The sequence below is a fragment of the Salvelinus namaycush genome, unplaced genomic scaffold (genome assembly GCF_016432855.1).
Source record: "Salvelinus namaycush isolate Seneca unplaced genomic scaffold, SaNama_1.0 Scaffold79, whole genome shotgun sequence".
Taxonomy (NCBI): Eukaryota; Metazoa; Chordata; class Actinopteri; order Salmoniformes; family Salmonidae; genus Salvelinus; species Salvelinus namaycush.
The window spans coordinates 115,349-130,605 of NW_024061519.1; the positions used below are offsets into that span (position 1 = coordinate 115,349).

Consider the following 15,257-nt stretch of genomic DNA (forward strand, 5'->3'; position numbering starts at 1 on the left):
TGTTGGAAGGTGAACCTTCGCCCCAGTCTGAGGTCCTGAGCACTCTGGAGCAGGTTTTCATCAAGGATCTCTCTGTACTTTGCTCTGTTCAGCTTTCTCTCGATCCTGACTAGTCTCCCCATCCCTGCCGCTGAAAAACATCCCACCAGCATGATGCTACCACCATGCTTCACCGTAGAGATGGTGCCAGGTTTCCTCCAGACGTGACCCTTGGCATTCAACCCAAAGAGTTCAATCTTGGTTTCGTCAGACCAGAGAATCGTGTTTCTCATGGTCTGAGAGTCCTTTAGGTGTCTTTTGGCAAACTCCAAGTGGGCAGTCATGTGCCTTTTACTGAGGAGTGGCTTCCATCTGGCCACTCTACCATAAAGTCCTGATTGAGGGAGTACTGCAGAGATAGTTGTCCATCTGGAAGGTTATTCCATCTCCACAGAGAAACTCTGGAGCTCTGTTAGCGTGACCATCGGGATCTTAGTCACCTCCCTGACCAAGGCCCTTCTCCCCCGATTGCTCAGTTTGCCGAGAAGGCCAGCTCTATGAAGGGTCTTGGTGGTTCCAAACTTCTTCCATTTAAGAATGATGGAGGCGACTGTGTTCTTGGGGACCTTCAATTCTGCAGAAATGTTTTGGTACCCTTCCCCAGATCTGTGCCTCGACACAATCCTGTCTCAGAGCTCTACGGACAATTCCTTCGACCTAATGGCTTGGTTTTTGCTCTGACATGCACTGTCAACTGTGGGACCTTATATAGACAGGTCTGTGCCTTTCCAAATAATGTCCAATCAATTGAATTTACAACAGGTAGACTCTAATGAAGTTGTAGAAACATATCAAGGATGATCAATGGAAACAGGATGCAACTGAGCTCAATTTCGAGTGTCATAGCAAAGGGCCTGAATACTTATGTAAATAAGGTATTTCCGTTTTTTATTTGTAATACATTTGCAAAAATGTCAACAAATAGGTTTTATCTTTGTCATTATGGGGTATTGTGTGTAGACTGATGAGGGAAAAGACCATTTAGAATAAGGCTGTAAAATACCAAAATGTGGAAAAAGTCAAGGGGTCTGAATACTTTCCGAATGCACTGTATTCACCCTGTACACCCTAATTGACAAACAAACAAACCAAAACAAAGGTAAAGTCTTCTCATGCTTTGTTGATTTCATAAAAGCTTTTGCCTCAATTTGGCGTGAGGGTCTGCTATACAAATTAATGGATGTGGTGTTAGGGGAAAAACATACAACATTTAAAATCTATGTACACAAACAAGTGTGCGGTTAAAATTGGCAAAAAACACACATTTCTTTCCACAGGGCCGTGGGGTGAGACAGGGATGCAGCTTGAGCCCCACCCTATTCAACATATATATCAACGAATTGGCGAGGGCACTAGAACAGTTTGCAACACCCAGCCTCAACCTTCTAGAATCTGAAGCCAAGTTTTTACTGTTTGCTGATAATCTGGTGCTTCTGTCCCCAACCGAGGAGGGCCTACAGCAGCAGCTAGATCTTCTGCACAGATTCTGCCAGACCGGGGCCCTGACAGTAAATCTCAGTAAGACAAAAATAATGGTGTTCCAAAAAAGGTCCAGTTGCCAGGACCATAAATACAAATTCCATCTAGACACCGTTGCCCTAGAGCACACAAAAAACGATACATACCCCTCTGCCTAAACATCAGCGCCACAGGTAACGTTCTGAGAGACGCCATCAAAAGGAACAGAAAATTCGACATACCAATTAGGATCTGGCTAAAAATATTTGAATCAGTTATAGAACCCATTGCTCTTTATGGTTTTGAGGTCTGGGGTCCGCTCACAAGCCAATAATTCACAAAATGGGACAAACACCAAATTGAGACTGCATGCAAAATTCTGCAAAAATATCCTCTGCGTACAATGTAAAACACCAAATAATGCATGCAGAGCACAATTAGGCCGATACCCGCTAATTATCCAAATCTAGAAAAGAGCCATTAAATTCTACAAACACCGAAAAGGAAGCGATTCCCAAACATTCCATAACATAGCCATCACTTACAGAGAGATTAACCTGGAGAAGAGTCCCCTAAGCAAGCTGGTCCTGGGGCTCTGTTCACAAACAGATCCCACAGAGCCCCAGGATAGCAACATAATTAGACACAACCAAATCATGAGAAAACAACAAGATAATTACTTGACAAATAGGAAAGAATTAACAAAAAAACTGAGCAAACTAGAATGCTATTTGGCCCTAAACAGAGAGTACACAGCGGCAGAATACCTGACCACTGTGACTGACCCAAGCTTAAGGAAAGCTTTGACTATGCACAGATTCAGCGAGCATTGCATTGCTATTGAGAGAACCTGCAATAGGCAGACCTGGCTCTCAACAGAAGACAGGCCATGTGCACACTGCCCACAAAATGAGGTGGAAACTGAGCTGCACTTCCTAACCTCCTGCCAAATCTATGATCATATTAGAGATGCATATTTCCCTCAGATTACAGACCCACAAAGAATTCGAAAACAAATCCAATTTTGATAAACTCCCATATCTGTTGGGTGAAATACCATGTGACCTGTTGCCACAAGAAAAGGGCAACCAATGAAGAATTTTTGTACTTTGACTATTTGCACATCATTACAACATTACATAAGGCATTTGACATTACATATGACATATGAAATATCTCTATTCCTTTTGTGAGTGGAATGTTTACTGTTCATTTTTGTCATTGTTTATTTCACTTTCATGTATTATCTATTTTACCTGCTTTGGCAATGTAAACATATGTTTCCCATGCCAGTAAAGCCCTTTGAATTGAAATTGAACTGAGACAGAGAGAGAGAGAGAGAGTGCGAGAGAGGGAGAGTGACAGAGAGAGAGAGAGAGAGTGCGAGAGAGGGAGAGTGACAGAGAGAGAGAGAGAGAGTGCGAGAGAGGGAGAGTGACAGAGAGAGAGAGAGAGTGCGAGAGAGGGAGAGTGACAGAGAGAGAGAGAGAGAGTGCGAGAGAGGGAGAGTGACAGAGAGAGAGAGAGAGAGTGCGAGAGAGGGAGAGTGACAGAGAGAGAGAGAGAGAGTGCGAGAGAGGGAGAGTGACAGAGAGAGAGAGAGAGAGTGCGAGAGAGGGAGAGTGACAGAGAGAGAGAGAGAGAGAGAGTGCGAGAGAGGGAGAGTGACAGAGAGAGAGAGAGAGTGCGAGAGAGGGAGAGTGACAGAGAGAGAGAGAGAGAGAGAGTGCGAGAGAGGGAGAGTGACAGAGAGAGAGAGAGAGAGTGCGAGAGAGGGAGAGTGACAGAGAGAGAGAGAGAGTGCGAGAGAGGGAGAGTGACAGAGAGAGCGAGAGTGCGAGAGAGGGAGAGTGACAGAGAGAAAGAGAAAGAGAGAGTGTGAGAGCCAAAGATGAGAGATGGACCACAGTCAGCCAACATGCTGTTCACCATACATATAATAATATGATAATATAATAAGCAAAATGATCATTCTGTGCCATATGCCATACTGTATAGATCTAAGACAGTGGTCACCAACACTGGTCCAGCAGTCCAGGAGGGCTACAGGGTGTGTGTAGGCTTGTGCGTATGTTAATGTTGGACTGAGATCAACTCTGTTGTTGTAGTAACATTTTAACAAAAGCAATGAGTCTCTCTTTCTCCTCTTACCCTCCTGTAGTCTGCCATCTGCAGCCGCGGCCCCTCCAGCGAAGATGGTCTTGACGTAGATACCCATGGGTCCGTACATGCTGTCCCTGCCCCCCACAATGCTGAACCCCAGACCCTGCATGGGACAATACAACAGTTAGGAGAGACTTGAAACTACAGATTGCACCTTTAAGGAGGAGTATTCCCCCCCTTTAAAGAGGTCATTTGTAGTTTAATTTATGGTAACGAAAAATATTAACCCGGCCAAAAGCACTGAGGGGGTGGGCTTAAATGTAACTAGGAGTTTTCCCGTTAAGTTATATGGTCAGGGAAACCCAGGGCCTAAGCAACAACTCATCACCAGTATGTTTAAAGATTGGATGCTACTCCATAGTACTCCATAGTAGAAGCAAACAATGATGCTTTATTATGACTTAGCCCCAGGGCCACGGGCTGCGTTCAAGCTCCTGGAGCAGATGTTCAAACGTGCTGCATAATTACCTTGCCATGGCCCTTCATCAGCACGATGTTACAGATGATGAAGGCTTGGACGTTACTGCAGGAGTGGACCAGATGGGCGGAACTAAGAGAGCGAGAGGGACGGGGAACGGGCTGTGGAGGGGGGAGGAGGGGGGGGGGGGGGAGGGGGACAGACGGGAGACAACACCCTCAGTCAGGTTCCACACACACGTGACGAGAGGCCTCACGCACACACACACACACACACATTGGTTTCACACACACACACACACACACACACACACACACACACACACACACACACACACACACACACACACACACACACACACACACACACACACACACACACACACACACACACACACACAGGAAGAAGGCTGACAAATTGAGTTGACTAGTTCCAGATGCTTTTTGGAAGTGATTTCTACACCTGTTTTTAATCTCTCTTCTTTTCGTATTGTTCTGACGTTCTGAACAGAAATACATATTTTTCTCCCCTGTCCGTCTCAGTCTGACGATCTCTCACTGTATGAGCCAGTAACTGAATTATGTCATGATCATAATGAAAAAGAGGAAATAGTTTAGTAGTTGATTTCCAACAACTTCATTGAATAGAAACGTTTATTGTTTTTTGAAAAACCTGCTCTCTGCATGAGAAGTCAAATTGAACTAACAAGGCAATGGGAGCAGCAGCTACCGTCGAAATCTCAGGAATGTAATAAGTCAGTACCAATCTGGATTCGTTGTAATCAGAGCATTTGCAGGTACAGAAACTCTCAAGGCAGGTAGGCAGATGGGCGCACACACACACCTGGTTGGGGTTGTGAGGAAACTCCAGCTGTTGGGACTGGGACTTCCTGCTGCCAAAGAAACCGACGCTTCCGTGGGTGTTGCTCCCGCAAAGCTCAGGCGTCTTCAGGATAATGGCGTCCAGGTCTCCAATCCAGTATGGATGGACACCTGAGCACAATTCAATACAATGTCATGTGATTCAATACAATGTCATGTGATTCAATACAATGTCATGTGATTCAATACAATGTCATGTGATTCAATACAATGCCATGTGATTCAATACAATGTCATGTGATTCAATACAATGTCATGTGATTCAATACAATGTCATGTGATTCAATACAATGCCATGTGATTCAATACAATGTCATGTGATTCAATACTATCCAGAGACCAAGCATAAACCCCAGACACCAACTGTGAGCAACTGTATGGAACCTAGGTTATCTGCTTCCCTCAATACCACATTAGCCCATTGAGCTAAAGCCTACGACAGTTTCTCTGGGAGCTAACAAGAGGCTTGGTTACATATCACAAAAGCAGGTCAAAACAGAGAAAGGCTAGCTGCTCACACAGCAAGGAATGCAATTTGTAAAAACAAGTGACTTACAAAACATACCCAGGTCAATTTAAAGCATCATTACATTTAGTCATTTCCAGAGTTTAGAAAACATCTGTGCAGGATGTGACAAACTCAACATCCAGTTAGAGATGATGATGTCCTCATGTTCTTGTAGGAAAGGAAGGAAATCACTTAATAGTATCTAATGATGTACCACAGGAAACTCATGACAACTGCCTTACAGGCCTCATATCGGTGTGTGTGTGTGTGTGTGTGTGTGTGTGTGTGTGTGTGTGTGTGTGTGTGTGTGTGTGTGTGTGTGTGTGTGTGTGTGTGTGTGTGTGTGTGTGTGTGTGTGTGTGTGTGTGTGTGTGTGTGTGTGTGTGTGTGCGTGTGCGTGTACGTGTGCGTGTACATGTGTGCATGCATGTGTGCATGTGTGTTACTGGTAGAGTTGGAGCGGGTCCTCTTGCAGACCGTCTGTCCCTGAAGACCATGTCCTCTCCTCTCTGTGTCCCAACCTCTGTCCTCATTCACCTCTGGGATTGCCAGCTACAACACACAACACACCAGGGTGATGTTCATTAGGCACCAAACGGAGGAAAACACACTGAAACAGGGGCAGACTAGGCTGGTTGCCAGTCTGTTTCACTTACATTCCACTCCTTGTACTCCATGTCCTGTGCTACCCTGGCGGAGTAGAATGTTAGGAGTAGAATGTTAGGAGTAGAATGTTAGGAGTAGAATGTTAGGAGTAGAATGTTAGGAGTAGAATGTTAGCTTAACAGACTGGTACCCAGAATAAGGTTTGACTACCTGGACTTTTTATTTACCGTTTCAAAACGTTTTACAATGATGTGACCTACTAAACTCAACCAAGGTATTCATCCACTCTTGGAGGGAAATGGACAATCAACCAACGATTTTCAAAGTTAAAGCCTAAAGATAATGAAGATACACCAAACAGGTTGTGAACCAAACAGGCTGTGAATGTTTATCAAGAGGACTTAGAAGAGTCCTAATTGATACCTTGAGGTGGTTGTTGATCCCAGTGTGTTCTGTCTCTGTGTAGTTGGTCACTGGCAGGGGGTCTGCCAGGCACAGAGGGGCCGAGTGCAGGGGGGCCAGGGTTAGACCTCCAGGGGACTGGGGCTGCTGCTCACATGTTGAGCCTTCCTACAAAAACACACAGAAAGACTCAAAGTTGAATCGTTATGAAATTCAATGTTGTACAAGTGTCAGTCTTTCTATGATTGGAGATAATTATTTGGACTTATACTGATTGGGTAAGACACAGAATTATTCCAAATAAAATGTGTGAATATAGTATTTAAATGTTTGGAAGAAATTGGTGGAATTAAAATGAAGTAATAAGCTACTAAAATATCTAAAACTGCATATGGCCATTGATTGCCCTTTTAGTTAATATATGGAATATATTAGTTAATATATTTAAACACCTTCTCACTCCAGTTAGAGAAGTCTGATTTGATTATTGAATTTCCTGTTTTCAATTTGTTCTCCATAACAACACATACTATTTCTCAGTGGTGTAAAGTACTTAAGTAAAAATACTTGAAAGTACTACTTAAGTTGTTTTTTGGGTATCTGGACTTTACTATTCACATTTTTGACAACTTTTACTTTTACTTCAGTACATTCCTGTCACGTTCCTGACCGGTTTTCTGTTATTTTGTATGTGTTTGACGGTCAGGGCGTGAGTTTGGGTGGGTAGTCTATGTTATGTGTTTCTATGTTGGTTAAAGGGTGACCTGATATGGCTCTCAATTAGAGGCAGGTGGTTTTCATTTCCTCTGATTGAGAGCCATATTAAGGTAGGTGTTTTCACATTGATTGTTGTGGGTGGTTGTCTCCTGTGTCTGTGTTTGTCGAGCCACACGGGACTGTTTTCGGTTTGTTTGTTCGTTCGTTCGGTTTATGTAGTCTGTTCCTGTTTCATGCGTTCTTCGTGTCATGTAAGTTCTTATGTTCAGGTTCGTCTACGTCGTTTATTGTTTTGTAGTCTGTTAAAGTGTTTTCGTGTTTTTCCGTTTTGTTAATAAATATCATGTCATATCACGAAGCTGCATTTTGGTTCAATCCCTGCTCCTCCTCTTCGGATGAAGAGGAGGAGGAACGCCGTTACAATTCCTAAAGAAAATAATGTACTTTTTACTCCATACATTTTCCCTGACACCAAAAAGTACTTGTTACATTTTGAATGCTTAGCAGGACAGGAAAATGGTCTAATTCACACTCTTATCAGGAGAATATACCTGGTCATCCCTACTGCCTCTGATCTGGCAGACTCACTAAACATACATGCTTCATTTGTAAATGATGTCTGAGTGTTGGAGTGTGTCCCTGGCTATCTGGTTTGTTTAAAACGATTAATATATTTATTTTTACTTTTGATACTTAAGTATATTTACTAGATTACTTTTACTTACTTGAGACATTTTCTATTAAGGTATGTTTACTTTTTTAAGAATGAAAATTGGGTACTTTTTTCACCGCTGCTATTTCTCTGCGAGAGGCAGGACTGAGTATTATAGGAAACGTTTGAAGGAGAGACTGAAACAGTGTTCAAAACACAATCAACTGAGTCCAAAGATGTCACATGTTTTAGACATTCTGTCCTGCTGTCTGTCCTGCTGTCTGTCCTGCTGTCTGTCCCTTCCTTCTCTTCTTCTCTGTCTGTATGGCTCTCTCTCTTTCTCTCTCTTTCTCACTTGCTCTCTCTCTTTCTCACTTGTACTCTCTCTTTCTCACTTGCACTCTCTCTTTCTCACTTGCTCTCTCTCTTTCTCTCTCTTTCTCTCTCTTTCTCACTTGCTCAAATTCAAATTCAAGCTGCTTTATTGGCATGAAAAACATTGTGTCAATATTGCCAAAGCAACAATGTATACAATATACATTGTAATAAAAAATAAAAAAATTAAACTATAACTAACTTATAACTAAATAACGGTCATCTTCACCATTACATCGGTACTACAACTACTATCATCATTACCACCACTACCACCACCACCATCATTAAACTGCTATCATTACCATTACCACCCATACCACTACTATTTGGAATGATAAACAATAATAATAGTAATAACAATAACAGTAATAACAATAACAGTCATAATAAGTAAGTTACTGCTTACTATGCAGATGTTATTATTCAGTGTCCCTCAGGCTATGGCAGGCAAATACATATTTGGCTGCAAGAGGAGCCATTGCTCCTTCGCCCATGAGTATTTTTAGTTTTTCCTCTGGGTTTAATAAGTTAAAATCTCTCTCTCTCTCTCTCTCTCTCTCTCGCTATCTGTGTGGGTGCCAGTCTCTCTCTCTCTCTCTCTCTCTCTCTCTCTCTCGCTATCTGTGTGGGTGCCAGTCTCTCTCTCTCTCTCTCTCGCTTTCTCTTTCTCTCTCTTTACTTTACTGACTTTATTGTCCCCATGGGGAAAATTGTGTTGCAGTGTCATGTACACGCTGGCCTTACTGGGTCGATAGGAACATTAGCCCGAGCTATTTAGGAGGGATATCACACCTGGCACAAATGATTGTCTAGTTCTGTTTTTCTCTCTCTCATTTTCTCTCTCTCTCTCGCTATCTGTGTGTGTGCCAGTCTCTCTCTGTCTCTCTGTCTCTCTCTCTCTCTGTCACATCCTTTGTCTCTCTCCCTCTGTGAATGTGCATGCGGGTGTGTGAGAGTCTCTGCAGTATAGACTTCTGTATCATCTCAAACAGACTTGGCTTGGCTGGGTCAGATATAGTGTGACCTAGCATGAGAGAGCTTCAACATGTCCTCAGTCCAACCTGTGAAAAATGATTACACATTGGATGAGGGAGGAAGATGTGGGAGGGCCTTCCACGTAGTGTGAAAGCTGCTTCAACAGCAGTGGGGGAAGTAGAATGAACTCTTAAGCCAGGACTCACACTCTATATCCATTCATGAGATATGACCCTACTGGGAAATATAATCTCTCTCTCTCTCCCTTTTCACCAAATGGCAGACTGCAAAGTAAGTCATCTCTTCCTATTCAAGTTCTGTTTTGAGACTCTTTTCTACATGGTTCAGCCAGATGAGGATGGGCCCTCATCAATTTGATTGATTGATCATTTGGAACTGTCTCTGTCAATGTTACTACGCAGCTCTTTTTCCCGTACAAATATACTGCATAGTGTCAGTGCAGTGACTGTGGCTAGCAAGGCTTTATTGCACTGTTTGGTTTCATTTGTACTCATTCCATTTCTGAAGCAATGCAGATATTCTGCCCCACAGATTCCATCTGGGCCAAGTGGTGTCTGGGCCCAGTGGTGTCTGGGCCCAGTAGTGTCTGGGCCCAGTGGTGTCTGGGCCCAGTGTCTGGTGGGTGTAGGATGGGAATGTGGCTACAGCATGTGAAGAAATACCAGACCCACACAGACTTAGTGGCTAGAGGGATGACGGAGAATAAACTACTGTAACACAGTGAGGGTCCAAAATGGTACCCTATTCCCTATATTGTCAATACTTTGGTCAAAAATAGTGAACTATACAGGGAATAGGGTGCCATTTGGGACTCACTGGAACATATTATGGGATGTATTATTTTAGAATGGCCAGCATAGCAGTTGTCTATGGAAAAAAATTGAATAGTGCCCAAGTGCAAACCTCTCCCACTGCATGGCACTCCAAGCAGGCTCAAAGTATTTGAAGTAAAACAAATACGATTTGAACCCAGGTCTGGTATGAACCCAGGTCTGGTATTTTATTTTTTCTTCATTTCAGCAACAGAACAAGTGGGATGTGAGTGGCGCTACCTCACTGTAGGCTGTTATGTGGCTGTTCCTGGAGGCGGCCTGCCTCCCTCCCTCCCCCTCTGTCCTTGCAGCATGGCCGTTCTTGGCCTGCCTCTCCCCCTCTGTCCTGGCATGGCCGTTCAGACACTGTCCGTTAAAAGGTGCAAGCGTGTCTGTACTCTGAAGGTAACTGCTCCAGGAGAGGCAGGAAGAAAGACAGTTAGACAGAAGCTTCAGGGAAATGTCTTTGAAGCTTTTCTCTGAGAACTAAACATAGCAAAATAGCCACTGTTGTTTGGCAGTGTGGGTGCATTAACCAGTACACTTTGGCAATCTGCTGCATGCATTCCCCAATCTGATGTACACAAGACCTGGTACGGCCATCTTAGAAAAACCATGAACTGACAGGTATAATGCACTATGCTAACAGCCATGTTGAATCAGTTCAAAATGTATTACATAGAAAGACATAACATAATAATAATAAACCTGAAAGGGATACTTCGGGATTTTGGCAATGAGGCCCTTTATCTACCTCCCCAGAATCAGAGGAACTCATGGATACCATTTGTATGTCTCTGTGTCCAGTATGAAGCATGCTAGTAGATACCCATAGACTTCCAGTAATTGCACTAATGCTAGTTAGCATTGGCTCGCAAAAGTACCTCTAACTTCCTTCATGCTGGACACAGAGACATACAAATATTATCCATGAGTTCATCTGACTCTGGGGAAGAACACTACATGACCAAAAGTATGTGGACACCTGCTCATTGAACATCTCATTACAAATTCATGGACATTAATATGGAGTTGGTCTCCCCTTTGCTGCTATAAAAGCCCACTTCTGGGAAGGCTTTCTATTAGATGTTGGAACATTGCATTGTTGGGACTTGCTTCCATTCAGCCACAACAGTATCAGTGAGGCCCGGCACTGATGTTGGGCGATAAGGCCAGGCTCGCAGTCGGCGTTCTAATTCATCCCAAAGGTGTTCGATGAGGTTGAGGTAAGGACTCTGTGCAGGCCAGTCAAGTTCTTCCACACGTATCTCGACAAACAATTTCTGAATGGACCAAGCTTTGTACAAGGGGGCATAGTCATGCTGAAACAGGAAAGGTCCTTCCCTAAACTGTTGCCACAAACTTGGAAGCACAGAATCGTCTAGAACAGTGGTTCCCAACCAGGGGTACTAGGACCCCTGGAGGTGTTTGGCCTATCCCCAAGGGTTACATGAGAAGACTCATGAGACCATAGGTCTACTGGTAAAATGCACATGAGGGGGTATTTCAGGGGTACTCCGGGCAAAGCAAAATTCAGTTGGTGGTACAGTAAGCAAAAAAGTTGGGAACCACTGGCCTAGAATGTCATTGTATGCTGTAGCGTTAAGATTTCCCTTCACTGGAACTAAGGAGCCTAGTCCGAACCATGAAAAACAGCCCCAGACCATTATTCCTCCTCCACCAAACTTTACAGTTGGCACTATGCATTGGGGCAGGAAGCATTCTCTTGGCATCCGCCAAATCCAGATTAGTCCGTTGGACTACCAGATGGTGAAGCGTGATTCATCACTCCAGAGAATGCGTTTCCACTGCTCCAGAGTCAAATGTCAGCAAGCTTTACACCATTCCAGCCGACGCTTGGCATTGCGCACGGTGATCTTAGGCTTGTATGTGGCTGCTCGGCTATGGAAACCCATTTCATGAAGCTCCTGACGAACAGTTCTTGCGCTGACGTTGCTTCCCGAGGCAGTTTGGAACCCGGTAGTGAGTGTTGCAACCGAGGACAGATGATTTTAACACGCTACGTGCTTGAGCACATGGTGGTCCCGTTATGTGAGCTTGTGTGGCCTACCGCTTTGCGGCTGAACCGTTGTTGCTCCTAAACGTTTCCACTTCACAATAACAGCACTTACAGTTGACCGGGCTGCTCTAGCAGGGCAGAAATTTGACGAACTGCCTGGTTGGAAAGGTGGCATCCTATGACGATGCCACGTTGAAAGTCACTGAGCTCTTCAGTAAGGCCATTCTACTGCCAATGTCTATGGAGATTGCATGGCTGTGTGCTCGATTTTACTCACCTGTCAGCAACGGGTGTGGCTGAAATAGCCAAATCCACTAATTTGAAGGGGTGTCCACATACTTTTGTATATATAGTGTATATAAAGAACCTCATTGATATAATCCCGACGTATCCCTTTAAGAAGACATTATAAAGGCACAGACATGCTTACAACAAGTAATAAAGCATTATAGCAGTCCGCTTATATCTGTATGGCTGTATGGCTACCTGTGTCCATCCCCTCCTCCCTTCCTCCCTCGCTCCACACTGGGTTCTTTGTCCTCCGTCTGGGGGCTGCTATCGCCAGTCTGTCGGCCCAGACCCTCCTCACCCGCCCCCGTCGTTACACACATCCTCCAGATACTGCTCTCCTGCACCAATAGGACAGATAGTTAGCACAAGGGGATATCTATGCAGGGGCAGTACTCTCCTGTGCCAATAGGACAGAGCGTTAGCACAAGGGGATATCTATGCAGGGGTAGAATTCTCCTGCACCAATAGGATAGAGAGTTAGCACAAGGGGATATCTATGCAGGGGAAGTACTCTCCTGTGCCAATAGGACAGATAGTTAGCACAAGGGGGGTATCTATGCAGGGGCAGTACTCTCCTGTGCCAATAGGACAGAGCGTTAGCACAAGGGGGTATCTATGCAGGGGCAGTACTCTCCTGTGCCAATAGGACAGATAGTTAGCACAAGGGGGGTATATATGCAGGGGCAGTACTCTCCTGTGCCAATAGAACAGATAGTTAGCACAAGGGGATATCTATGCAGGGGCAGTACTCTCCTGTGCCAATAGGACAGATAGCTAGCACAAGGGGGTATCTATGCAGGGGCAGTACTCTCCTGTGCCAATAGGACAGAGCGTTAGCACAAGGAGGGTATCTATGCAGGGGCAGTACTCTCCTGTGCCAATAGGACAGAGCGTTAGCACAAGGAGGGTATCTATGCAGGGGCAGTACTCTCCTGTGCCAATAGGACAGAGCGTTAGACCAAGGAGGGCATCTATGCAGGGGCAGTACTCTCCTGTGCCAATAGGACAGAGCGTTAGCACAAGGAGGGTATCTATGCAGGGGCAGTACTCTCCTGTGCCAATAGGACAGAGCGTTAGCACAAGGGGGGTATCTATGCAGGGGCAGTACTCTCCTGTGCCAATAGGACAGAGCGTTAGCACAAGGGGGGTATCTATGCAGGGGCAGTACTCTCCTATGCCAATAGGACAGATAGTTAGCACAAGGGGGGTATCTATGCAGGGGCAGTACTCTCCTGCTCCAATACAGTCCCAGGAGAGATGAGGTTCCAACATGCTCAACTTTGTTTTCTTCAAATCAAATCAGATGTTATTAGTCACATGCGCCGAATACAACAGGTGTAGTAGACCTTACAGTGAGATGCTGAATTCAACAGGTGTAGTAGACCTTACAGTGAGATGCTGAATACAACAGGTGTAGACCTCACCGTGAGATGCTGAATACAACAGGTGTAGTAGACCTTACAGTAAAATGCTGAATACAACAGGTGTAGTAGACCTTACAGTGAGATGCTGAATACAACAGGTGTAGACCTCACCGTGAGATGCTGAATACAACAGGTGTAGTAGACCTTACAGTGAGATGCTGAATTCAACAGGTGTAGTAGACCTTACAGTGAGATGCTGAATACAACAGGTGTAGTAGACCTTACTGTTAAGGTTGTCGTAGTCGTTCTCCTCCTCAGACGAGGAGGAGCATGGATCGGACCAAGATGCGGAGTAGTAGGTATTCATGTTTTAATGAACAAAACAACAAACACTACAAATTACGAAACTCTACAAACGTGACTAACCTGAAAACAGTCCTGTGTGGCCCAAACACTGACACAGGAAACAAACACCCACAAAACACCAGTGAAACCCTGGCTGCCTTAGTATGACTCTCAATCAGGGACAACGATACACACCTGTCTCTGATTGAGAATCATACCAGGCCGAACACAAAAATCCCAACATAGAAAAACAAACCTAGACCAACCCACCCAACTCACGCCCTGACCAACTAAAACAAATACATAACAAAGGAAAACAGGTCAGGAACGTGACAGAACCCCCCCCTTAAGGTGCGAACTCCGGGCGCACCAGCACAAAGTCTAGGGGAGGGTCTGGGTGGGCGTCTGTCCACGGTGGCGGCTCTGGCGCTGGTCGTGGTCCCCACCCCACCATAGTCAACCCCCGCTTCCGTGGCCTCCTCCCAATATTCACCCTCCATGTCAATCCCGCTATTCCAAAAGGCAGTAACAGACTGAGGGGTAGCAGTTGACTGAGGGGCAGCACCAGGATAAGGGGCAGCACCAGGATAAGGGGCAGCACCAGGATAAGGGGCAGCACCAGGATAAGGGGCAGCACCAGGATAAGGGGCAGCTCCGGACTGAGTGGCAGCTCCGGACTGAGTGGCAGCTCCGGACTGAGTGGCAGCTCCGGACTGAGTGGCAGCTCATGACTGTAGGGCAGCTCATGACTGTAGGGCAGCTCATGACTGTAGGGCAGCTCATGACTGTAGGGCAGCTCATGACTGTAGGGCAGCTCTGGCAGCTCCTGACTGGCTGGCGTCTCTGGCAGCTCCTGACTGGCTGGCGTCTCTGGCAGCTCCTGACTGGCTGGCGTCTCTGGTAGCTCCTGACTGGCTGGCGTCTCTGGCAGCTCCTGACTGGCTGGCGTCTCTGGCAGCTCCTGACTGACGGACGGCTCTAATGGCTCGGGACAGACGGGCGGCTCTGAAGGCTCGTGGCAGACGGATGGCTCAGATGGCGCTGGGCAGACGGATGGCTCAGACGGCGCTGGGCAGGCAGGCAGTGCAGGCAGCTCAGACGGCGCTGGGCAGACAGGCAGCTCAGACGGCGCTGGACAGACGAGCAGTGCAGGCGGCGTTGGACAGACGAGCAGTGCAGGCGGCGTTGGGCAGACGAGCAGTGCAGG

General features: G+C 45.6%; 1 protein-coding gene across 1 annotated transcript in view; it reads right to left on the reverse strand.

Annotated features, from left to right (window-relative positions):
• The window catches only part of LOC120042821 (pro-interleukin-16-like), a 75,884-nt gene that overhangs the window by 28,604 nt on the left and 32,023 nt on the right, over positions 1-15,257 (reverse strand). Inside the window, exons 4-5 of the mRNA XM_038987631.1 lie at positions 4,129-4,239; positions 3,649-3,763 (exon numbers count right to left, since the gene is read on the reverse strand). Coding sequence (XP_038843559.1) covers positions 3,649-3,763; positions 4,129-4,239 — 226 coding nt within the window. The remainder of the gene's footprint in view (positions 1-3,648; positions 3,764-4,128; positions 4,240-15,257) is intronic.